Source organism: Branchiostoma lanceolatum, chromosome 12, assembly GCF_035083965.1.
Source record: "Branchiostoma lanceolatum isolate klBraLanc5 chromosome 12, klBraLanc5.hap2, whole genome shotgun sequence".
NCBI classification, from domain to species: domain Eukaryota; kingdom Metazoa; phylum Chordata; class Leptocardii; order Amphioxiformes; family Branchiostomatidae; genus Branchiostoma; species Branchiostoma lanceolatum.
The window spans coordinates 14,567,798-14,592,316 of record NC_089733.1 but is presented as its reverse complement, the minus strand read 5'-3'; the positions used below and the strand labels follow the sequence as shown (position 1 = coordinate 14,592,316).

At 42.4% G+C, this 24,519-nt stretch overlaps 2 protein-coding genes across 2 annotated transcripts; both read left to right on the top strand.

The window, feature by feature from the left end:
• The first annotated feature begins 3,663 nt into the window (after positions 1 to 3,663).
• Positions 3,664 to 6,497, top strand: LOC136446188 (olfactory receptor 226-like). Its single transcript, XM_066444503.1, has 2 exons — positions 3,664 to 3,807; positions 4,880 to 6,497. Exon 2 carries the CDS (start codon positions 4,991 to 4,993, stop codon positions 6,134 to 6,136), a length of 1,146 nt encoding a protein of 381 aa, XP_066300600.1. The 5' UTR covers positions 3,664 to 3,807; positions 4,880 to 4,990; the 3' UTR covers positions 6,137 to 6,497.
• A 10,381-nt stretch (positions 6,498 to 16,878) lies between these two features.
• Positions 16,879 to 24,422, top strand: LOC136446447 (uncharacterized). Its single transcript, XM_066444817.1, has 6 exons — positions 16,879 to 17,064; positions 17,174 to 17,253; positions 17,723 to 17,884; positions 18,203 to 18,424; positions 19,043 to 19,216; positions 19,646 to 24,422. The coding sequence occupies exons 1-6, from the start codon at positions 16,900 to 16,902 to the stop codon at positions 23,610 to 23,612; spliced, it is 4,770 nt and encodes a 1,589-aa protein (XP_066300914.1). The 5' UTR covers positions 16,879 to 16,899; the 3' UTR covers positions 23,613 to 24,422.
• The last annotated feature ends 97 nt before the right edge of the window (positions 24,423 to 24,519 follow it).

The window sequence follows — 24,519 nt, the reverse complement described above, 5'->3', positions numbered from 1 at the left end:
CAGTAGTCAGAATTGTTGAATAAAAACAAAACCACTGCATTTGTTTTACTAATTGTTCATTAATATATTCACACAGTCGCAATACACGTTAATGTAACACACAATGCAATTTAAGCTCGGTTGCTAATTAGCGGTACAGCTTATAAATGGTAAAAATAGAGTACCAATTGCGTGAGAGGTTTAGCGATAGTTAGAACAATTTCGATTTTTTTACAGTGACGACAATAATGCAGCTAATTTGTCCTTACTTTCGATTGTACGAACAAAGCTATACAGTTTTGTTGAAATTGTCCTGAAATCTAAATGGATCTTAATCTACCTGTTGTCCATCTGTACATACCTGTCACTATTGTCCGGTGATGTGATGTGTAATCTTGAGGGGGCGGTGCAGTGGCGGGGGTGGACAAGCAAACAAGCCTGAGATGGTTTACTAATCTGTTTAATGATGAACCTCCAGGGAACGGGTCGTCCATATCTTCTGCACGAAGTGTATGACGTACGCCTCCACATGAGTGCAAATTAAGGTTGGGACTTTGGGGGTTTGGCCTAGGTACTGGCGCTTGAATGTGGGTGTATCATCGTAACCCATCACACCTTTCGAAAAAGAGTAGGAGCATGCCCCGGTGTGCGATGGTCCAAATCCTTCTGTCTGCAGTTGGTGATTCACTACAAATCACCCGGATGAAGGCCTGTTGAACCTCCGTCTCGTATCAGCCATACGGTGATTTACAGCATTCACCCGGACGGGAGAACTGGCGCATCCCCGTCTTGTATGACAGCCAACGAAAGGGTATGTCACCCCGTAAAGGGGCGGTATAATCCTACACAAGGGACCAGTTCTGGCCTGTGCACTTACTACTACTACTACATCGTTAGTCCCCAGGAAAAATGTCTAAGGCCAATTTTTACCAACGTAACCTTACCAAATATCGTCCAATATATTCAAAACGTCATTTAGCTTAAAACCACGCGGACAGAGCCAAATGTTAAACCCATGGGCAGAAATATCAGCTCTTCTAAAAAGAAAAATCCTCGGTCTGTAAGTTTTCCTCCGCCTGTTTAACGCCGTTTGTGCATGTACATGTATTTATACTGAGGTATATGATGAAGAATTGTGCTAGGATCACCCATTATTGTCCACTTCAGTCTTCCTCCTTCTTGCTCTATACTTGAAGAACATAGACCAGAAAATAATGCACATTAAATGTCTTCACTTCATTAACATATCTATTCAGAGTTTTGGTATAAAACCTAGTTCTACCAGATCTTTCTTTAGTCACTGACGAAAGACAGCGGATGCTGTCTGAAACGTCTGACTGTTTCAAAATTTATGTCCAGTTGCTTGAGTAACTATTTTTAGCGTAATGTATGGTTTGTCAGCCTTCCACAATTACGCCCCCTATCGGTTTTACCGACCCCTCCATGACAGTCCATAGAATGCAGTGAGTGGGTCATAATTCGCTACGACGGCGATTTACGCAATTTATGGTGCATTTGAGTTACCATAAATTTCCGTGTCTCTTGTTGACAAGAGGGTATTTAGTATGTATGAAGGATTTAATATTTTAAAGCACCACAAACTGGTACAATACTCCCCGTGCACGTGATGAAAATGAGGTAAAATAACACAACAATGAATCGTGCATATGAGTGTTAATGGTGATAAAACTGTATATATGTTATTTCGAGACGAAAATTGATGTTAGAGGGATCAGTATCACTGTTGCTGTAACATACCCGTATGTCAGGTATGGATGGAACGTAAGTTATGCCATACAGAATCATTGCAGTAAGATTACCAAACGAACCTAGCAAATTCCCATCTGAAAAGATTAGGATCTCGCACTGGCTGGTGGTTCAGAAGAATCCGGGAAGACGAACGCTCACATATCATCCCCGCACCCTTTGACATGGGATAGCCAGGAAACCATACCGTCGGGAGCTCCCCAGTTTCTCTACGGCGCTGGGAGTGGTGCCCGCCCACCCAGACAGATTAACCTGCTCGGGGGTAGGTTTACGGGCTTTTCTTAATTAGGTCGCTCCCTTACGGTGACGGCAAAACTCTACATGCCAACTAAGAAGGCAGGCTGACAAAAACGGATCATTATACTAGTAGCAGACTGGGCCCGGTAAAACACCCCTAAAGCCCCCCTCTCACTGGACCTGCGACACGCTGGCGGCGTCGCTGCGGCCGATCGAATTGACAAAGCACTCAACGAATTTCATCGACAAAAAAAAAAATATTTTCAAGCACGTGTGTTTTGTTGTCTTTTTGGTCATACTTTTTGAATTATATTCCCATTATGAAGTCAAGGGTAGGTAACACAAATCCAGTTTAGGTCGCAGCGACGCCGCCAGCGTGCCGCGGGGCCAGTGAGAGGGGGGCTTTAGCCGACACGCAGAGACTGGTGACCAGGCTGGAATTGGACGGCTGGTTCACGTTATCAAATGATCACTTCCACACCTGTGGGTCGTGCTGACCTGGTCGGAATCCCCAATGGGGAGATTGAAAGTGTTCACTCGTTCCCAACAACAGTCCTGGCAGTTGAAGATGAGTAGGCATCCTTCCATCTTTTCAGATGATGGTAGCACTCTGGATTCGGCAGCTTCTCGTGTGGCTCTGAAGTCCAATCCTGGCGTGACAGTCTCGGCCACAGTTTGGACATATGAAGTCAGAGGAGTTCTGAGGCTTCTGTCTCTCTTTTCGTCTTAGTCTTCTTTGCTCTAGTTGTTTCTTTCGTTTTGACTGACCCTTTGCTAGACCCGCACTGACTTCATGGTGCCATCTGTTGCGGTTTGCTGCGATCAGTTCCCAGCTGGCAGGGTCTATGTCAATTAGCTTTAGGTCACGTTTGCAAACGTCTCTGAAACGCGTGCAGGTCGTTTCCCTGTAGCAAGTTCGCCGTACAAAATGTCCTTTGGGATGCGCCCATCCTTCATTCTGGATACATGCCCCAGTCAGCGTAGACGTCGCTGGCAGAGGAGAAGGTAAGTACCCTGTAAATACTAGTATATACACATCTACATGTATATTCTGGGTCACCACGTGCACAGTAACGAATGAACTGAGCTAAACTCAGAGATAGTATTTAAACACCTGTAAACTCCAGTAGATACGACAATGGTATCAGAATCTTCTATGCCATGTCTTCATTGATACGTATACAGCTTCCTTAAGAACATCGAGATATGACAAGCTGCCACAACTACACACACTACTGGGTGTATGGTAAAGCTAAGACTTAAGTATCCTAAACTTTACGAAAAACGAGACGTAACAGCGAAGAGATGGACTAAGGAGCACACTTCCGAACATTTCAAGATATACTCATCACCCTTAAGATCCCTGTTAGCGTGTAAATTTCTTGAATACGTAATAATACACTGGATCACAAATGTATATATCTCTAAAATATATTCTTCATCAAAAAGAGGTGGCTGTGAGTCATTTTAAAGTTTTGATTTTGCTAAGGTGGTTTCAAGCCACCACTTTGGAGTTCATAACATTCTATGTGATTTTTCTGTCATCTTCCTTCATCTTACCTTTGACAAAAACAAGATCCAATCCATACACTAATTAATTGGCATCATATACTCCCCCGAGGATCAAAGGAAGTACGCCTGATGATCGGGCCCATGATGCGCAGATGCGTCAAACGGAAATATGATGCTATATAAACGTCGGCGTACTGTAGTCGCCAGTACCATAGAGAAACCACCGTCGTAACCATACGAAATGTTAAAGTAGATTGCCGACTCTTGGACCAACTCCTGATCCACTGTGAACAAGATTTCCTGCATAAACAGGTAAGGCAGACACCAAACGAGTGATGTTTGGACTGGCAGTTTTCTTTTTGGAGGGTACTAAAAAGATAAATCTAATTTAGTGGCGATCAGAAAGGAACGGATAGAAGCGTAATATCAAAGCATTAGGATGATCACATATACATTCTCCTAGTGGCAGTGTCTTCAGTGTGAAAGGTACCGAACTAGCTAAAACGGAAGAATGGTTGCATTTCTAGCCTTACTCAACGAGATCTAGACAACTGCTCCTGGCACTGATTGAGAGGGTAACCGGTTGTTTCGCTACATTGTCACCTCGCTTCAGTCGTTTCCCTACATGACAGAAGTAGTTTCGCTACCTTTTAATGTTATTCCTCTAGATAGAAATAGTTTTATTACAATCACTTACGGTTTACCCGGGTTTCGGGTGAATTAAACTTCCAGTACAATTCCCGGTAATGTAGCGAAGCAACCTGTAACCACTAAGAATTACTGCCACATCCGTTCACGTAGGACTAGCTGACCTGTACATGGCTTATATATGGGCAATCTGTCAAGCTGAACAGGACTACAATCTGCCTTGTATATCGTCAACATAATTATTTAAGAGTAATTGTGATGTTGAATATGACTAATCTCCAAGCAGATCTACACGGTGCCAAAAATCGTATATGCTAGCCAGAGAAGCTCTAGTCAGCCAGAGAAGCTCCAGTGCGGACTGGAGCTTCTCTGGCTGACTGGAGCTTCTCTGGCTAGCATATACTGGAGCTTCTCTGGCTGACTGGAGTTTTTCTGGCCAGCATATACGATTTTTGGCACCGTGTAGATCTGCTTGGAGGTTAGAATATGACGGCTTTTGTCAATATGGTATCCCTAGTAAGCAACAGTACCATCCGTAAAGTGGTGTGCTGTTGCTACATTGTACTTATGGTAATGACACGTGAGTAGCGTGATGAGGAATCGTCAGCTTCAATGGGTTTTAGCTGTCTAGAGTGTACACTGAAATATATGCAGACGTATTTAGAATATTTGTAGACCGTGTTTTTGACAAGAAAGTATTATTTCCTTGTGCTCATTTTGCCACTTCTGTCTACAGCTGTCTGGACGTGGCTCAGTCTAGAGTAACAGCTCTTGCTACTCCCACGATCGCGGCAACTGTACATTCCCGACTTCATACGCCAGTGTTCACACGCAGACAAATAGGACAATGACTGGAACAGGAATTGAAAACAGTACCAGAGACGTTGTGGAATTCGATGCCATCTCGGACCCCACGTCAAAAGGTTTTCAGATCGCATACGACGCCTTGTGTGTGTTTGTAGCCGTTGTGTGCAACATGCTCGTCATCTTTCTCGTCTGCAAGAAGGAAACTCTGCAGAAACCAAGACACTACCTAAGGTGTCACTTAGCAATAGTCGAGATCATCTTCGCCGCGATTTTGATACCTATTAACATTGTGACAGTTGTGAAAGGACATTTGCATTCCGTTCCATTTGAATGTGAGCTCATCTATGTTATCGGCACCTTGTCAGGTGTCGCAATATTCGGCACGTACTCCTTGATGGCCATAGATCTGTATTACTTTATCTGTCATCCTTTAAGATATAACACGCAGGTGACCACCCAAAAGGTAGTGATAGGTATGCTTGTGGTAGATTTTCTAGCGATATCTATAGGAATTACACCAGTGGCTATCGCTGGTGGGATGAAGTCATCAGGAAGCCTACAATGTGCACCTGAGACCTTAAACAGCAGCCAGGCATCGGCAGTCATCAGAAACATGGGGTTCACTTTTCAAGTCATATTCGTTCTAGTTAGCGTTATACTCTATTACCTTGTGTTCAAAGAAGCTAGGCGGCAGCAAGAAAGAGATGCGAACCAACACCTACGAATTTATCAAACGAAAGCCTTCAAAACCATGGCAGGCCACGTGATCGTTTTCTTTGTGTTCCTGTCGGCCACCATATTCCTGATAGTTTCACGGCGTGCTGTCTTGGTACATGAAGAGAATGCATCTGACGCGCAGCTGATAGCTCACAAGGTGGCGGTGCATCTCTTCAGAACTCTATCACCGATGGCAGATCCTTTGGTTCACAGTCTTAGGGCCCCTGACTTCCGGAGGGCGCTAAGGCAGGTGTTCCAGCGGTCTCACCGGGTGAATATTGCAACAGCAGCCGGCAATCAGTGCATGGATCAACTGCCAGATGTTGCGTTTGCACACGTAGCCTCCACGTCTAAATTTGTGGCCAAGAACAGCCAAGTTGAAATGAACAGCCGGTTAGATGATGAGAAAGATGCCGCAGTTGGTAAATCATTGTTTAAAAGCATCTCCCTTTCAGAAGATAGTGACTGACGATCAGCTAGGGCGTACAATGTAGATCCTTGGTAACATCTTAGCGAACTACGCATGGCACCATTTTGTAGTCAGTCATTGAGTTTAGACAAGATCTAAACTTTTTGCCAAATATAAAAAAAAACCAGAGGAGTCACTCATTTTTCACTCACGTAAAGTGAACAGATGACTTCGTCCCTATTGTCTATTGTGCTATGTACTATACGGTATTTCTTCATATCTATGTGTCTGAGACAAAATGTTGAAGCCTGTTTTACCACTTATTGATAAAGTAAATTTTTCATAAATACATTGTTGGGCTCAATCTCTTGGAAGTACATTCAACTTTTTAATGATCTCTGCTTGAGGCAAGGTGCCGAGATACCGGTGTTGTTTCCTTTGATATATAAGCAACCAAGGAATCATCTGAAACAGCCTTTACGTCAGGTAAAGTAAAGTACTTGTATCAGATTTCACAAGGTCTGATTAACAGCGCAAAATACATCATGCCCAAAGGTCAGTACAGTAATGAAGCATTAACGTGCACCTGCGACAAGGAAATGTTGGATGTATTCCTTTATCCATTCCAATCACCTGCAGATTTAGTTGCTAGGTCTGATCTTTATTTCAGTGGGCTTCCGTAGTTATATCTTGGTTAGAAGTAACCTTCGTCGTGCCACACGGCCTTCTTAGTGACACTTAACCTGTGTGGTTTAAGGGCTCAAAGAAAGGAGAAAACAAAAATGCTTGGGTTTAGACTACTGAGCACTCGTAGCAACTCGTCAATCTAAAACGGTGTTTTCGTGGCTCCAGGCCTCCTGTGTTTGTGTCTCTTTTATTATGCTCCATGTGCGTAGATCATTAGTAACTTCCGCTGAAGACAGATATCTGTAGGCAAAATCATTATTTTCAAATTCAAATCTTCAAACAATCCATGAGAAGAAAAGAAATGGGTAATTGGACATCGGTGTCTGTTTGTTTGGAAAGACGGTAGAGCCCTGACGGGAAAAAAAACACATATGTTTTCTTTAAGAATTACCAGGTGTCTTTAGTTGATATGTTTTGAAAAGAAATGTTCTTATTGCCAACGGGAGATTGGTTATCTCTCCAAACAAAATCATCTTTTAGATATATATAAAGAACCGACGGCGTTAAAAGATGGTAGCGCCCTGAGAACAAAAACTATATATTTCCTTTAAGAATCGACAAACGTCTTCAGTAGATGTGTTTTGATTGAATGTTCTTATTGCAGACGGCATATTGCTTATACTCACTGAAAATAATACATTTTAGATAGATGTAGACGATCGATGTAGAAGATCGATGGTGGCAGAATTGACAGTTACGTTGCATCATCATGTCCGAATATACATGTTTATTTACCGTTCGAAACACTAAAATCTCCTAGTATACACACACGCACAGTTTTACGTTCGTGACCATATGCTTCTGTCTTGTGTTATCTTCTTAGTTTTTCTTTTACAGACACAGAGCACAGAGAGATGATATCTAGTGGCGTCGTGGTGGCGTAGTGGCACGGTGTTTGGCCCCAGAGATACTGGGTTCGAATCCGGGGTTCCCTGATTTGTCCCGTTGACGTTGTGCCCTTGGGAAAGGCACCTTACATGACTTTACTCTGGTGAAAATGAGTACTTAGCTTCGGTTAGGGATGTCCCTGGGATAGGACTGAGGAGAGCCACACCTCAAGCACGTTAAAGATCCCAGTACACTTATCGAAAAGAGTAGGGGTCCTTCCCGGTGTGTGTGGATCATATAAATCTGTCCGGATATGCAGCTTGTACTCTTCAGTACAAACCTGGTGTGTTACGCCTTCATACGGTTTACCGGGTATGCAATACAAACAAACAAATCTCTTACATCTTCACACCTTTAAGTGGCCCTGATTTACAGCACCGTGCTCTTCAAGTGAAGCATTCTGCATTCCGAATTGAGTACCCAAAGAAACAATGCCGGTGTACGATAGCAAAGTTTTGATGAATCGCGTGGGGGCGCTTTAGAACGGTCCCTCACCAAGCACACGAGAGGAATATTCATTGAAAAAAATAGATTTGGATATTTTCTATAGAACACTGGACATGTGTTCATGATATGACCAATGGACATTGGGAAATTAGCTTCTCAACTTAAACGCAATAACCTTTTTGTGCGGTCTCACTAAATACCGAAAACAACCGAAAACAACCGAAAACAACTCGAAAACAACCGAAACAACTCGAAAACAACCGAAAAAAGACGAAAACAACCGAAAACATCACGAAAACAACCAAAAGCAACTGAAAACAACACATTTTATCAGTCGCACTTTTTTCAGCTTGAGTTTGCTGTGTTCTTATTGCTGTTCGCAATGTTCAAAGATACCCGAGGTGCTAGATTAGTTTGTCTCGCCTTTTGCTTACCTTGAAATCCCTTCAAAACGCCTTTAATTGCATTCCACAGGGACATCCCTATTTTTTCCCTAAAACAAGCCTTTTTCACAAAAATATTTGATTTTCACAATAGAGGTCGAGTTATCAGATGGAATATTATCTTGTTACGTCAATCAGACCACTTGGTCTTACCGCTCAGTAAAGATTAGAATCTGGATAACTACGTTACTACAGGCTGGCTTTGGATACTTTATATTCTCTATTACTATTAGCTATCGTACAATAATAGCATCACTACACCATTGTTTTCAAACAGATGTGAAAACGTGCTGCTGTTATGACGGGGAGGCCAATATCTTGAGAAGAGGGTCTGGGAGGTTTTAGTGGTTCATAAGCCATGCACATTTCTAGACATGTCGCGACATTGAACAGAGAACTCTTGTTTTTCATCGCAAACATAAAGATATCGTGACCAATAAACTCTTCCTTTTCAACTTTCTTAAACTTCTCTTCACTGTAAAAATGTGTGATTTTCAAGATAATGCAAACTCCTTCTTTTTTCTGTATCGAGAAATTTCCTCAACTTGAAATAGGCAAAAAAAGGACGCTAAATACCATGCGGCCACAACCCCCCCTCTATAAACCCCCCTCCGCAAAATAGCGCAGGCACCTTTATTGTATTTATGGCATTGAAAACCGGCGGAATTTCGGCTGTTTTCGTTTTTTGGTTGTTTTTTGTTGTTTTTTTGTTGTTTTCGGTTGTTTTCAGTATTTAGTGATTTTGTTGTTTTCGATTGTTTTCGATTGTTTTCGGTTGTTTTCGGTTGTTTTCGGTTGTTTTCGGTTGTTTTCGGTTGTTTTCGGTTGTTTTCGGTTGTTTTCGGTATTTAGTGAGACCCTTTTTGTGTATATTGGCGAATTATCTGTTTTCACTTAGCGAATGTCTAACCAAACGAGAGGGTTTCAGCAAAGTCTGGAAGTCTAGCTGTCTATGAGTTTTTAATGAGTTGTATGATTTGTAAATTACAGAGTCGTTAAAATGACATGACAACATCGTTCTTTGTTACTGTCCTCCGAGCGACATGACTGGCGTCAGGAGTCAATTATCAAGCACGAGTATCACGTGACCAAACTGGTTGTTCAACCTGTACTTACAAAGAGAATGTACGTACACAGTCAACTAAAGGTCACACACGCTCTTCTTGTACTTTACAAAGAGACTGTACGTACACAGTCAACTGCAGGCCAGCACACGCTCTCTGAAGATCATGCGGATTTTGCTCATTCTAACAGGTGAGAAGGTACCGATTCTGTTATTTCCAGCTGGAACATTAGATACCGACTTCTTCGCTCTCGACTATTTTCGTTCTCCCTGAAGGAAGAAGTTTTGAGAAATTACTGGTATATTCACATGCACGTATGCTGACAACATTTCTGTTCCGCAAGTGGTTTCGTAATACTTCCTTGACCTTACCTATCTTTCTAAGGGTAAACATGACATAACAAAATGAGCAAAAACATTTTTTTCTCATCATGCTCACATAAACTCAACATCAAATCGAAACATTCCATGGCTGTCGAGTGTAAATTCTAACGTTTTTCGGTTTGATGTTTTTTTCTGTTTCCTTCTTAAAATAACACTGAAAACCGGCAACAATTCTCGGCCAGAGGTTTGTTATTGTTATCAACTACTATGAAACAGTTAACGATTACTATAGTTTCAAACCCTATCTTCACGTTTGCCTCAACCAAGATCAAGTGTCGGTATTCATATGTGGACGCTTATCTTCTGCTAACGCCTGTGTCTATAGTTTTCTGTTCGATTGCACTAATCCCTGACACGGAAGTATATGGGATAAACCATTCTAGCTCACCATACTTGATAACGATGATGACGTGTCTCTATTTGCGCATGATTTCCATTCAGTAGCCCCCTACACACATACATGTACAAGAATGCCCATTAAGCCTATCTTAAGAATAGTGCATGCTAGATAATTAATACTAGATGAGGCCATGATTTCTGTATATTACACACACACACACACAACAGTCGAAAATACTTCTACAAAAGTCACTCTTTATTATGTTCCATTTAGCTCTGGCGATGACCAGGAATGCTGCGGCGTATACGACATGGTCAACTATCCAGACTACAGAACTGCCGTCCACTATCCAGACTACAGAACCCCCTTCGACTATCCAGACTACAGAACCCCCTTCCACTATCCAGACTACAGAACCACCTTCCACTATCCAGACTACAGAACCCCCTTCGACTATCCAGACTACAGAACCCCCTTCCACTATCCAGACTACAGAACCCCCTTCCACTATCCAGACTACAGAACCCCCTTCCACTATCCAGACTACAGAGCCCCCTTCCACTATCCAGACTACAGAACCCCCTTCCACTGTGCAGTATACAGAACAAACCTTCACTGTAGAGACGTTTACTATCATCCAGACAACAATGCCCGAGACTACCGAACTCCCTGTCACAACCCGGGACACAGAAACACGAACCAGCACATTTAAAAGTGGGTATTTGTTTATATAGGGTGAATAACCACCACATATTGTTGTTAGCTTGTATGTCACAATTTCAAATACAATTAAATGTTTCGAGTGCCATGGCACGGGAGGATGACAGTGTTAAAATACATCATATCATAACGTGCAAAAATTAATCATTTAGCGAGTTGTTTGGTCTAAACGCTGTGGGAACCAGGACAAAAAAAAATACAAAATCGGAAGTTCTGCTGCAATACCACAGAAAACCGCAGGCCCTACCCACGTACAGATTCTGAGGGACCGTTTCCGAAGCCTGCCGATCGCTAATATATGCAACATGTTACGCTGATAACAAATACCTTGGAACACAAACGCACAGACACACACACCAAAAACAATACCTACATTTTCATGGACATAACAAGCAATGTTATATTTAATCTAAATTCCTCTTCACGTCGAGCATTGGTATATCTTACAGGTAACTCTACCAGTGCTTCCAACGGGTCCAGTACCCTAATGACTACAGGTATTGCATTGTCAGTCGTCGGCGGTGTCTCCATCACAGCTGCTGTAGTCATCGGTGCTGTTGTGATGAAGAAAAGGTCAGTTTTTCATTTCTTTACCAAACTTCTTACATATTGTCGTTTCGTTTCCTTTTTTGTTTTCGTGTCTTCCCTTTCCTTTCTGAAGATATAAATACCAATAAAGTGTTCCACCAGAGTTGAGCTACCGACTCTGGGGTTGGGGGAGGCAGCCTTTGTATGTAACTATATGATAATCTATCAAAAATACTTATTATCTTTATACATTTATTTCTTAGACAAACTAGGAATAGACAAAGCAGCGGTGCTTCACCTACAGCACTCGCGATGGGGCCTATACCACGCATGCAACCCCAAGATGAAGCGCCCGAGTACGACAGTCTAAATTATGACGCCATCGCAGTTAGCTACGCCAACTCGCCTCCTCCCAGTCAAGACAGTAGTGGCCGCGGTGCTTCCCAAAATTCTCTGGATGTTGACACCACGTACCTAGATCTGAACGCACCCACCATGTGCTCAGATTCTCAAGCTGTCGACACCACATACCAGGGTCTAAACCAATCGACCATGTCTGACTCGACATATACTAGTCTTAACTTACCGAGCGCAAAGGAACACATTTATTCCAACGAAGTTGGCGATGGTCTGTACGAAAACGTGTGAGCTACTGAACAGATCAAAGCTACTGTATTTGATGAGTATTGAATTGACTGTTCAAGTCTCCTTTCCAAACCGCTGCCCCTCTGGGTAGTTTTTGTTGTTGTTGTTGTTGTTTTTCTTGTTTTTTCTTTAACTTTCTGCTGCAGCTGGGACTTCATTGTAACCTGATCAGGAAAGGCTATTTGAAGGAAAAACGTTATTTTTTAGTTCTTTGTAAAATCCTTCTACTGTGTTTCAAAATATGAGCTAACCCGTAGATGACACGTTACCCGAACTAACCGCAGTGACAATACGGGGCATAATTATACTAGATAGGTCACCTTGCCTGGGGGTCACTTAAAGCTACATGACTGGCTTGGGCTCATTTCCTACGGTACTGTTCCGTGATGATATATGTTAAACGGTGTGGAAGAATGGCGCCATTTTTAAAGTTAGCCTTGAATCTGTGTAAACAAATTGTCTGACTGCATTCTCTATTTAACATCCATGGATAGCGGATTTCACGGGGAATGCTACAGAAATATCATTTTTGTAAATGTGTTAAGTTATGTTGTCTATCATCATACATTATTTCAAACCATCTGAAGTTGCAGTACGTTCAATTGATTTTCCAGTGTTTGAGGAAAGCCACACCTTGTTAAAGAAACAAATTACGGCACCGTCTACCTTTACATTTATAACGTTAAATTATTGACCTTAATTTGTCGTATGACCTATATGATAGCATCTGAAATATTAAAAGTCAAGATAGATTGATGGAATGCTCTTTTGTTCCCTCTTTTCATGCTCTATATTGTAATGACCCATGTATTGGCTATCTACTACCAAGGATATTAGATGTACTTTTTGTATTTTTGAGATCCCATCACCAATACCATCGCTCAAAACGAAATAATCACACAACAAGACACTATCTGTTGGATTCTCCGTTGTTCTGCCAACACATAGGCTGTCACCTTGGGAGGGGGTCTATTTCATGACGCATTTCCCGTACGTGACACAGTGCTTCCGGTGATGACGCCATGCCTTTCCCGCCCAGACTACATAAATATAGAAGCCCCACAGGTTGGCCACACCAACAACGGGACAACAGACCGCGAGGGACAAACAGCTTCATTCTTCAAGGTAAGAAAGGCCTCGTAATGTTTTATAACTTCTAAACGCATCTTCGGTATGATGTACAGTATATTGTTTCCCTTGCATGTTGGTGGACACAAAAATCGTGCTTTTTCTGCTATTTGATACTGAATGTCTGGAGATAAGATAGACAGGAAGGATACCGCTTACAACGGAAGCTTGTCTCAAGTTTGATAATTAATGTCATTACCTGCATTAGACGTTTTCTACTGAAGTGGCCGACTGAACCACCAGATATTTCCAACCATCAGTCAATAAATATCCTCTATTTTACCATGCAGAGAGTAATATCAAAACGCATGGTGGTTTGATATTCCTTTTTTCGTCAAAACCTTTATTTTGTGATAACGTGAGCTACAAGGGGGTTTCTACTGGATGTTTGTATGGTTTTGAATTGAATACAAGTAACATTAACTCATTGATTAGTTTTTGGCCAAACACCCTGCCATAACGTCTCGTGACGTCACTTTTTAGCGACATATTGAAGAGCTAGGTGTCAGACTGTTCATAAGCTGATTAACCCTCAACAACTCCGCTAAAGACGCTTGTTTCGCACGATCTGTCTTTTAATATTGATAACAATACTTGGATAAGATCGCGGCAAGATAACATATTTTCTTTTGGTCATAATCAATTCTACTGAGGCGATAAAAGGATATTGCCATGGGTGGCCTGAATAAATTATTTATGTCCACACATATAGGTCTAACAAACTCGAACGGAATTCTGCAAATACTAAAACAAATCCCTCAATAATTACTTCAGCGGTCGGTTGGGATTCGTGTAGTCAAAACGGTATCTAAATGAAAGCTATCTGAGTCGCCAACTAAACCAAACTTGTCCGGCAACATTCTAAAAGCTTAAATGTAGCAAATTAAATGATAGCTGTACTCGTTACGTTCTTCGGTGTGGCCCTATTACGCAGTTCAACCGTGCGTTTAAGCTGTGTAAACATTTATTTCAAGAGTTTGTAGATTAAAGTAGATATAGATACATGTTCTTAATGTTATTGTGAACAGTTGGTGTTCTTTCAGTCCTTTAGGAATGTGTGCTTCGTTCATGTATGTATCGCTTGGTAACGATGCGTTGTTTAGTCCAAGTGACCTTGTTCATTGCCAGGTTTGTTCAATGATCGTTGTCGTGCAGGTTCTTTTTACACACCTTAATTAGCTGGGTTTGTGGAGGGGATAACGTTGAGGAAAACGATATTGATCTGAAGATTGTAGATCTCTATTCTTAAGAACATCAACGTGGACTCCCGACGTATAACAACAGTCTGTCAGCAATAGAAACACAAGATTAGAACTTTACTTGTATCCACTTTGTAAGCTACAGCAAGCAAACTTTAAAATCCTTGCCTCCCAATTGCCCTAGTCGAAGCAGGGACCCATTAGCCCTTTCTCGGAAGCCAAATTTAATGACTTGAGTCAGAATCAAATCTGTTGTTTTTTAATAAGTATGTGCGTTTCAAATGGTATCCAATGGGACACGTAACCAGTAATATGACCTTCGAATGTGGTCAAATGGACAACCTTAGTGACCTGGCACTCTATGATAACGTCATAACGTCAGATAATTTGATTAAAAGATGGCAGCTAAAACCCCATCTCTGTCACGATGTCCATGCCATTATAATGAAACGGCAGTTCTGTGACAGACATTTGCTTTTTCGCACAGCTTCTTCTAATCCTGTTCTCCAATAATCATCATTTCTACAAGACAATCAGTGGGACCACGCCCCACTACGCTCTGTTACTGCAGTATAGAGGTAAGCAGCGTACAATTCCTTTCTCATTCAGGACATATTCTGGAGAGAAACTTTTAATTTTCATATTTTTTGATGAAAATAGATGTTCTGCATCTAAAATGTTTTGCCCTAAACTAATATGAAGGCCTTCTTTTTTCGTCTGTCTGAAACATAGTACTAGTTATTGCAATTTTACTTTAGATCGGTTAGAAAGAAATAATATAGATCTCTACGTGTGTGCAAAACTAATAGAGTAATAGTTCATAGTTGGTGTGTACAGAACATAACAGGATAGTTTAACACAACTGCAACATTTTCTGGGGTACTGATGAAAAGGAACGATAAATGAGCTGCCTGTTGTATGGTTATAAAATGGGGAATTAGAATGAAATGATACTTTATAAACATTGTTCACAAATCCCCTCATCCTTTCCAACCATGAATCTGACTTCTTGTGAATTCGTAAAATCATCACTACATATCAAATCACTTTCACGAACGCTGTGTCCAACCCTAAAAACGCATAAAAGAGATTAATTATAAAACGAGCGTGATCAGGTGACACATAGAAGTATGAATCATCACACATCACCAGTAATCCCCTGCTCTTCTGCAAGCAATCATATTGAGTAATTAGTGCGGAAATATGTCTAATACATAATTCAAGGAGCAATGCTGTACTCATAAGGACGGAATTAAATTGATGAGTAGGCGATCAGTTGGAAAGTAAGATCATCAGTAGATGCATAATTCAGACAAGTCAGAGAGCATGTCACAAGGGACCTGTAATGGGCATCAGAAATGCCCTGTAAAGTGGTGTTGAGTCACGAGTGCATTTTATCAGGTTTACTGTCGTGGATATACATCTAATGCTGTAATCAAACTGTTGTTGCTACTAGTGTGTGTGTGTGTGTGTGTGTGTGTGTGTGTGTGTGTGTGTGTGTGTGTGTGTGTGTGTGTGTGTGTGTGTGTGTGTGTGTGTGTGTGCGCGTGTTTCAATATAGAGAATAGAGAAGTGGGTACCATGATTCATTTCATCGACTTATGATGGATTTCAGACCAGAAATGTATTACACAGACTTCGGTTCTATGCTTAATCTAATGTAATAAGGACCCCTGACACTTTGGCCCATTAAACGTAAAAGCACTTAATTCATAATGCAATAACTGTAAAGCCAATATTGTCACCAGAGTTCTACATGCATACTTTGAAATGTATTAGGAGGCCTGACACGTAGTGAGATACCCCATTATGCTACTTTCACGGTAGGCTATTTCCTTAAAAGACATTTGATAGGATTTTGATCGATGTCCAGTGCACTCAAGAGTCATGTGATGTATGGCACGTGACTACGTGTTCATGGTAATGTATATTCTAAATTAATAGTAACTCCGCTGCTGATTGCGTTACAATTATGGATACTTGGGGAAAGTTACAAGACGATGCCATATGTAGCAAGCCTTGTTTAGTACTTTGAAGAAAGAGAGTGTCCTGGGATCAACTGCAATGCTGTCTGGTTATGCAGAAGGATGGTTGAATCAGGCGCAATATTTGAAAGTTTCAAATAACCACTACTAGATTTATACAGCTCAAAGAAGAGAAACCAGAAGAATGCTAAACAAAACTGAAAATTTAACGCAAATATTATGTGTTCGCTTGAGCTAAGATCCACTGACATTGAAATAGGGACACCAACGTGGTGGTCAGCAGTCTGTTTCATTGATATGGAGACGTTCTGTGTGATTAGATTGACATTTGCCACATGCAGGAGACCCTAGCATCTCTTTGGCAAGATGACAACCACAAACGACGAAGATCAGAAGCTTCTCCAAGTAATTGACTCGAGACTCTTAAAGGTCATCGAGGAAACGGCAGAGGAACGTGCGAGGAAGATAGTCGAGAAATGTCTTAAAGAACGCGACGTGATGATAAAGGAGCAGAGGAAGAAAGACATCAAGGTATGGCACAGATGTCTGTTCCTTCTTCGTTGTGAATGTGGTTCTTCTGAAAGCATTGGCAACGTATGGCTGTACACATGTGTCACTCATTTTGTTCCCATGTCAACAGACGATGACAAAGGAGTTCTGTAGCACCACTACCGCCCATGGTGTCAGCCGAGTGGTGGAAGCTGATACGACAAGATCAAGGTAATCAATCGCACATTCATCTAATATAGGATATGGGAGATTCATCTAATCTATTTATGAAAAATATGGATTATTTTCAATGTTGCTAACGATGATGAACCAGAAGTGTATCAGACCGACCAGAGCCACCCCCTCCCCCAGAACTACAATCACATACGCTGATCTAGCTGTGTTGCCCGGTATCTGCACCATTCTACTTACTTAGCCTCCATAGCAGGCTCTAACCCGCCTTTTTTGGGGGGACAAATAATACACTTTTTGCAGCCAGCCCGTAACCATCAGCCACCCTCTATTAAACTATCTTGCCGGTAGATAGTTACAGGGTGGCTGATGGTTACGGGATGGCGGCAAAAAGTGTATTATTTAGCCCCCTAAAAAGGCCGGTTAGAGCCTGCTATGGAGGCTACTACTTACTTATTTTTGCTATGGAGGCTACCACTTACTTATTTTTTCTCCAATCGGTACACAGGATCATTTGGACCGCCATACTGGTCACCTGCATCACCCTGTTCGTGTACCAGGCCGCCATCTTGATCAAGGCGTACTTTGAGTACCCGGTTAACGTCGACATCAAGGTTGTGGACAACAAGAAACTCACCTTTCCGTCCGTTACTGTCTGCAACAACAACCGGTGAGCATATTTACAGATACAGTGAAATCTGTACAACTTGACCACCCCTGCATAAGTACCACCTGGCTATTGGAGTCATATTTGGGTTGTTTTCACTCATTGTTATTTTCACTGACGCAAATATTAAGGCCTGTCCATAGTGACCACCCGTCTACTGTGACCCTTTTCTTCAAGTCCAATGAGTGGTCACTGTAGACATGTTTGACTGGAAATCTTGGGGATAAGTGGGCAACTTCAGTCCCTTTCGAGTTTCTAAAAGTAAAAAGTAAAATCCTTAGTGAATTTTTGGAATTAAAACTTCAGCATGTTTGATTTCAGATTGCGAAAATCCATGCTGAGGGGCTCCCGCCATGACTCTTTGCTGGAGCTAGATGAGCGAACTGAACGTGACGTATCGGACTACTTGTGGTCAAAGAAAGTAATAAACATGGGAGGGGACACCATAATTGGGCAAGACATGCAAGATGGTTACATACCTGGGCAGGGATTGGAGGTCGTCTATATCTCCAACGAAAACACCGATGCTTGGACGGAATGTAGGTAAGCACAGCGTAGTTTTATCAAGTCGCGAACCTAGAATATAGCACATTCAAGTACATGGTGCCGACCTTTGTCGGCCCATGAGTCCGTGCCTTGTTCAGACACACCGCCCATATAAAAAATACATTCATCAAAGAATCGATGACGTTGATGTCAAACTTGTACGCGTAGGCAAGTCTCTATTTTTTACCATATCGACACTTGCCTGAACCGAAAGCACAGTACAGTTTTACAGCGCCGTTTGCTATTGTTTAGTCATTAGTATTACCGTTCAAAAACCAACTTTTTCATTTGTTTACTAGAACCAAAATTCATATTCACAACGGATGTCAAATTTGTGAACGATAGTATGTTAATATTGTGTACCTTTATGGAATCTAGAATAGCCACATTTTTTAGCCTTAAAGTTTCAATATAATGTTTTGCCATTGCAGTTGAGTAAGAAGAAATCACTAAGAAATCCTCTTTCGGCAGCACATTTTACAATTTCGATCAAGGATTTTTGAAAGACACTGCAGCTGCAGTAGATTTACAAAGTACGTCGACTCACATTTGCTTTAAAGCTCCATATAATTCTGTGAAGCATTGTCTATATTTGTTGTTTTTGTTTAATCATAGACGTCAATCGAGACAACTGTGCACCTTGGCTCAGCTCCTGAGAGAACCTGAAGATTACATACAGTCTGAATGGAGCTACTTCAGCCGAGAGGGATGGGCAGCAAAGCTCTTCTATCAATGCAAGGCGGACGCGTACGGACAGGAAGATACTTGTGATTTGTGCTATAACGACAGGTACGAACTATAAACAGTTTGTCTTTCCTGAATTGGTGTCATAGTATTGGCAACAAGTTTCTACTATTTCGGAAATGCTATCATTTATTTGTAGGACTATGCAAGATATTTTAAAACTGGAAACAGCTCAGGTAATTCCTGCCTCATATCATAGACAAGTAGGTTATAGTATGTCAAACCAAACTTTGTTTCTTTTCAAAATTTTATCCAGTTGCTTGAGTAACTATTTTTGGCGTATCTTACTACCTGGATGTCTAACCCTAATCAACGTACAAACCAAACAATCAACTCGATATTTTTATGGATCTCCCCACTCACGTTAGAGTCTAACTGGTATCATGGCTGCGAGAATTACGATACTTTTTTTATGACCAGTAACGTTACACCTTTTCCGAACACTAACTGACTTGATTAATGTCTGAATTGCAGGATTCTACTGAGACGCATAGAAGACATCGGTGCTAGAATCAACTCAACGCTCTGCTGCCCTCTTGACAGTCACGTCAAACTAACCAATCAAACGTTCGAAAATCGCATGGAGGCTTTGGGCTCAAGCGCATGCGCGAACTTAGTTGGCGATCTGCAAGGTGAGCCGTGCACGGCTAGTCAGCTCATTGTAGCCTACAAAGATGGCAGACGTTTTGACGACTGGGGATGGTTTAAAACGAGAGAAAACGTTCAGATGATGTTGAAGGATGGCTGTTCAAACAGCACCGCATCAACATGCTACCGCGGAGTACTCCCAACCAATAAAACCACTCAGAGAGCCGGTTTGTTTTGTTGCTCTCCTCAAATGTGCGTTCAGTACGGATGCACGGCCAAAGTTCCCGGATGCAGCAATCCGCTTGGAATGGAAAGTGGAAAAATTTACGACTTTCAAATTACAGCGTCATCATTTCACGACGGTCACCCGCCCGAGTACGGGCGCTTGAACTCGAATACCCCGTGGAAGTTTGATCCATACTATGATGAGAGTCCACGTTTCGAGGTCGATTTTGGCAGAACGGTCATCTTGACAGGGCTGATAATTCAAGGAAACGTTCAAACGTATAATATACAGTACAGCATGACCTCCTCTAATTGGTCAAACTATGTAGATGAGTATGGTGAAGCCGTCCTTCTCTGCGGCCATGTCAACGGCAATGGCTACAACTTCCAGCATCTCTCACATCCTATCTTAGCCCGACACGTCGCAATTTTGCCTCGTTTCCTTGGATGGGAAAACAAAAACCTACGAGTTGAGTTTCTGGGATGTGACGAGAATGACTGCATCTTTGCTCATGCTCCACCCCCGATGATAAACATGATACACCCCAGCTCCATCAGCTGCAGCAGCAAAGACTGTGTGTCCAACGTCATCACATACCGCGGGACCGTACGGTCTTCTGGTAACGCCACCTGCCAAGACTGGTCATGCCCGAACCGTTACTTCGACTTTTGCCTGGAGGAAAACTTCTGCCGATTTGCACCAGATGGAGATAGCACAGATCTAGTCTGTCCTACTGCTCCCAATTCCCGACAACCGAACCTAACTTCTGTTCCCTGTCAGTCCATCCCAAAATGCTCCATCAGCGAAAATGACGATGAACCAGTATTCCCCACACGCCAAAGATTTTACCAGCAAACTTACGCCGCCCAGTATTGTGAAGAACGTGGGAAACAACTGTGTTCTCTAGAGCAGCTGGTATTGTTAAGCACATTTCGAGACGTTAAAGCAACTGGCTGGGGCTGGATCAGCGATCATGGTATGGAAGCCATGTTTGAGAAAGACTGCACAAATTCGGGTTCTGAGTTTTGTTTCAAAAACATGTATCGATATCGAGTGTCTCGCGCCGTAAGCAATGTAGCTTACTGCTGTGACGACTCCCTGTTTAAACTAACAGAGAAAACGTACCACAACCACAGCAGTGCCGAGAAGGGCTGCCGTGACCAGGGAATGCAGATTTGCCTACCTTCACAGCTGTTGACCATCCATGGTGCTTCCATCAGGCGCGACAGTGACCCAGAACACCTTGCGTGGATCAACATGGCCGACAAAGTCGCATTACTTAATGAAACTTGCGGATGCAATGTTGGCGATAGATGCTTAGGTAATAGAATTCCTTTATTCAAAACCGATCCATCAAAAGCCTACCAAGCACTCTGTTGTGAAGAGAGTTTCTTTCTAAGTGAAGACACGTTTTCGAACCAATCGACGGCCTTAAAACTGTGCGAAATGGCAGCAAAGAAGACATGTTCGCGCCTCCAACTCAATGACTTGTATTACGATGGAGTTAGGAACAAAGAGTTTTCATGGTTTATCGAACCGCACGGTGTGGCTAGTCTTCAAGCTAATTGCAACACATCGGATCATAACTGTACAGATAGTGTAACTTACAAAGATAGCATTGCATCTAATGACACGTCCTTTTCTGTCTACTGTTGTACGCCACAGTCAGACACAACGTCGTCAAATCGATCCATGCCACAGAAAGCTGATGTGACAAATCATTTCATTGGCTGCAACAACCCGCTGGGCATGGAGAGTGGCGTTATTTTACGAGATCAAATCAATGCTTCCTCCGTCCTTGACCAGAAACATACACCAAACCATGCACGGCTCAACAGTGGGTCTTCCTGGAAAATGGAGGAAAATGACGCCAGGCCGTGGATACAGGTGGACTTACTAGACTCACATGTGCTAGCCGGGGTGATTACACAAGGGGGCGGAAAGGACGGTGGCTACGTCACATCCTTCTCATTGTCCTTTAGTTTCGACGGAAATCAGTGGCTGTCATACAAACACGATGACACAGCTCAGTTGCCGTTAGTGTTTGTCGGAAACAAAGATGGCGACACCCCGAATCACGTGTACTTGTCTCGCGCAGTCGCAGCTCGATACCTACGACTGTATCCAATGTCATGGAAAGGAACGGGTGGCCTACGCCTCGAAATGGTCGGATGTAGCTCCTCTAGTTGTTCAATTCCAGCAAACACACTTGGAAAGAACGTATATTTTTACCATCACCATCAGGTAAAGTGCGCGGAACCCGAGTGTATTGTGGGGCGAGGCCTGAACTACAGAGGCAAGCAGAACGTCACCAGGAGTGGTCGGCCATGTCAGAAATGGAACTCCCATGATCCTCAGCATCATTGTACCACACCCTCCCTGTACCCGGATGCAGATCTCTCTGAAAACTACTGTCGTAACGTACAGGATCATTCGTCCAAAGCACCGTGGTGCTTCACAGGAGAGCAGGACTGGGAATACTGCCATGTAGAACGTTGTGAAGTCGGCTGTGTGGACTTGAAGCTAAACTCTGTTGAAAGAGAGAACGATTGGGCTGGATTCCTTCTCAGTTCTAACACAGACGACTACACGGACATTACAGACTTCTCAATGGCTACGAGAGAGGAGATTGCTGAGATGGGTCATCAAAAGGAAGACCTCATTCTACAATGCACCTTTGACAAAGAACGGTGCTCATTGGACGGTTTCAAAGTGACACAAAACGCCAAATATGGCAACTGTTTTACCTTCAATCACGGCGAAGATGACATAGTTCGAAACACGACCAAGGTGGGAGCAGAGTACGGTTTAAAACTCACACTGTCAATCGAGGCTAATGAATACGTGGGGCTCTTCGGTCAGGATCCCGGAGCAAAGGTCACCATCCATAGTGTCGGTTCGACGCCGTTTCCCGAAGGCAACGCCCTCAATACCAAACCCGGGGAGAGCACTTTCGTTGGTTTAAAACGCAGTTCTGTCAAACGTCAACCGCATCCTTACGGAGACTGCACTTCATATCAGGAAAGAGATGTGTTGTACGGTGGAAGGTACACGTACGAAACATGTCAACATTCATGTCTGCAGGCAGCCTTACTGGACGAGTGTGGCTGTTCTGACGAGCTGATCGCCATCAATAGTACCTTGTGCAGTGTGTTGAACAAGACACAAGAGTGCTGTCGTCAAGAAGTCCGAAAACGTCACGAGGACGGCAACCTACCATGCGACTGTCGCCAATCCTGTAATGAGGATTCCTACGCACTTTGGCTGTCATCTTCCCTATGGCCGTCTGACAGTTACGTCTGGTACGTCCTAGAGAACATCCACACCAGAAGCCAGGCTCGAAATCTGCCACTCGACCCAGGTGAAGTGCGCCAAAATCTCGCGAGAGTCCACGTGTACTTTCGTGACTTGAACTACGAACTGATCACTGAAAATCCAACTTATACCGAGGAAACTCTGCTCAGCGGCCTCGGCGGATTATTAGGGCTGTATGTAGGTCTATCTGTCATTACTGTCTTTGAGTTTATCAATTTGGTCGTCGATGTTGTGAAGGTTGCTTGCAAGAAGGAAAAGACAGATAAGGGCACCATATGCATGGAACCACCTGTCATAATGACTGCTAGCTGACGGGATGAATGTCAACAAGAAACAACTAGCTGCCATTGCAGACGCTACCAACTAGCTATAGGTTAGGGTAAGTCTCAACGAAAGTAGGCAAGCAACTTAAGGTGATATCCCTACTGTTAACGACCTAATTGAGAGCAATGTACAAACCGAGGTCATCAGTTGTGTTTCAAGGGCGATAGCGATAATTGTGTTTTGTGTATCTTATGTAGGTAGGTTTGCAACACAGAGTAGTAAATTATGTGCTGTCAAAGATAAAGCTAATAGCAATGGCTATTATAACACAAAACAGGAGAGTACGTCGAGTGCAACAATCATTTCATAGATGTACAGTAGTCTAAAGTATAATTCCTGTCAGTGTTAGTCGTATGTACATGTATAATCACTGTCAGTAAAAGGAAATGCACTGTGCTGATTTAAACAAACATCCAATACTGCTCGGCTTTATCAAAATAGACGTTCCCAGCTCAACAAAGTGTAGAAATAGAGGTATGACACGATATGTCCTAATTCAGAATCAGTTGCATTTGAATTATGCATCTCTCTAACAACATTACACGAAAGCACATAAAGACCTTAAGAGCATTTGTAACACAACCTTTGCACTTATAACGTTGACGGTCTGCTTCATAAAGTATTTATTAGAACCAGTTGCAGTCCAATGAGTGAAATCCTTGCCAACTTTTGAAGACATGTCTCATGAGCTTTAAGCGACGTGTTAACTTCTTTGTATCACTGAAAATACAATCTTATCAAGAATATCATGTACTATAATGCAATATAGAGAGAAAAATAAACATTCTCTGCAAATTCTATGGGTAGTTTGCTGATTTTTACAACTTGAAGGCGTACAGAACTAAAAAGCCATCTTAATAACATTATTATCTTCGAGCATAAAGCACTGTCGGCT

Excerpts from the sequence above, each read along its gene's own strand:
- LOC136446188 (XM_066444503.1), top strand. The coding sequence starts at position 4,991 with ATGACTGGAACAGGAATTGAAAACAGTACCAGAGACGTTGTGGAATTC.
- LOC136446447 (XM_066444817.1), top strand. The coding sequence starts at position 16,900 with ATGACAACCACAAACGACGAAGATCAGAAGCTTCTCCAAGTAATTGAC. Across the intron at positions 17,885-18,202 it reads ACTGTCTGCAACAACAACCG|ATTGCGAAAATCCATGCTGA; the intron begins GTGAGCATATTT and ends GTTTGATTTCAG. Across the intron at positions 19,217-19,645 it reads GATTTGTGCTATAACGACAG|GATTCTACTGAGACGCATAG; the intron begins GTACGAACTATA and ends TCTGAATTGCAG.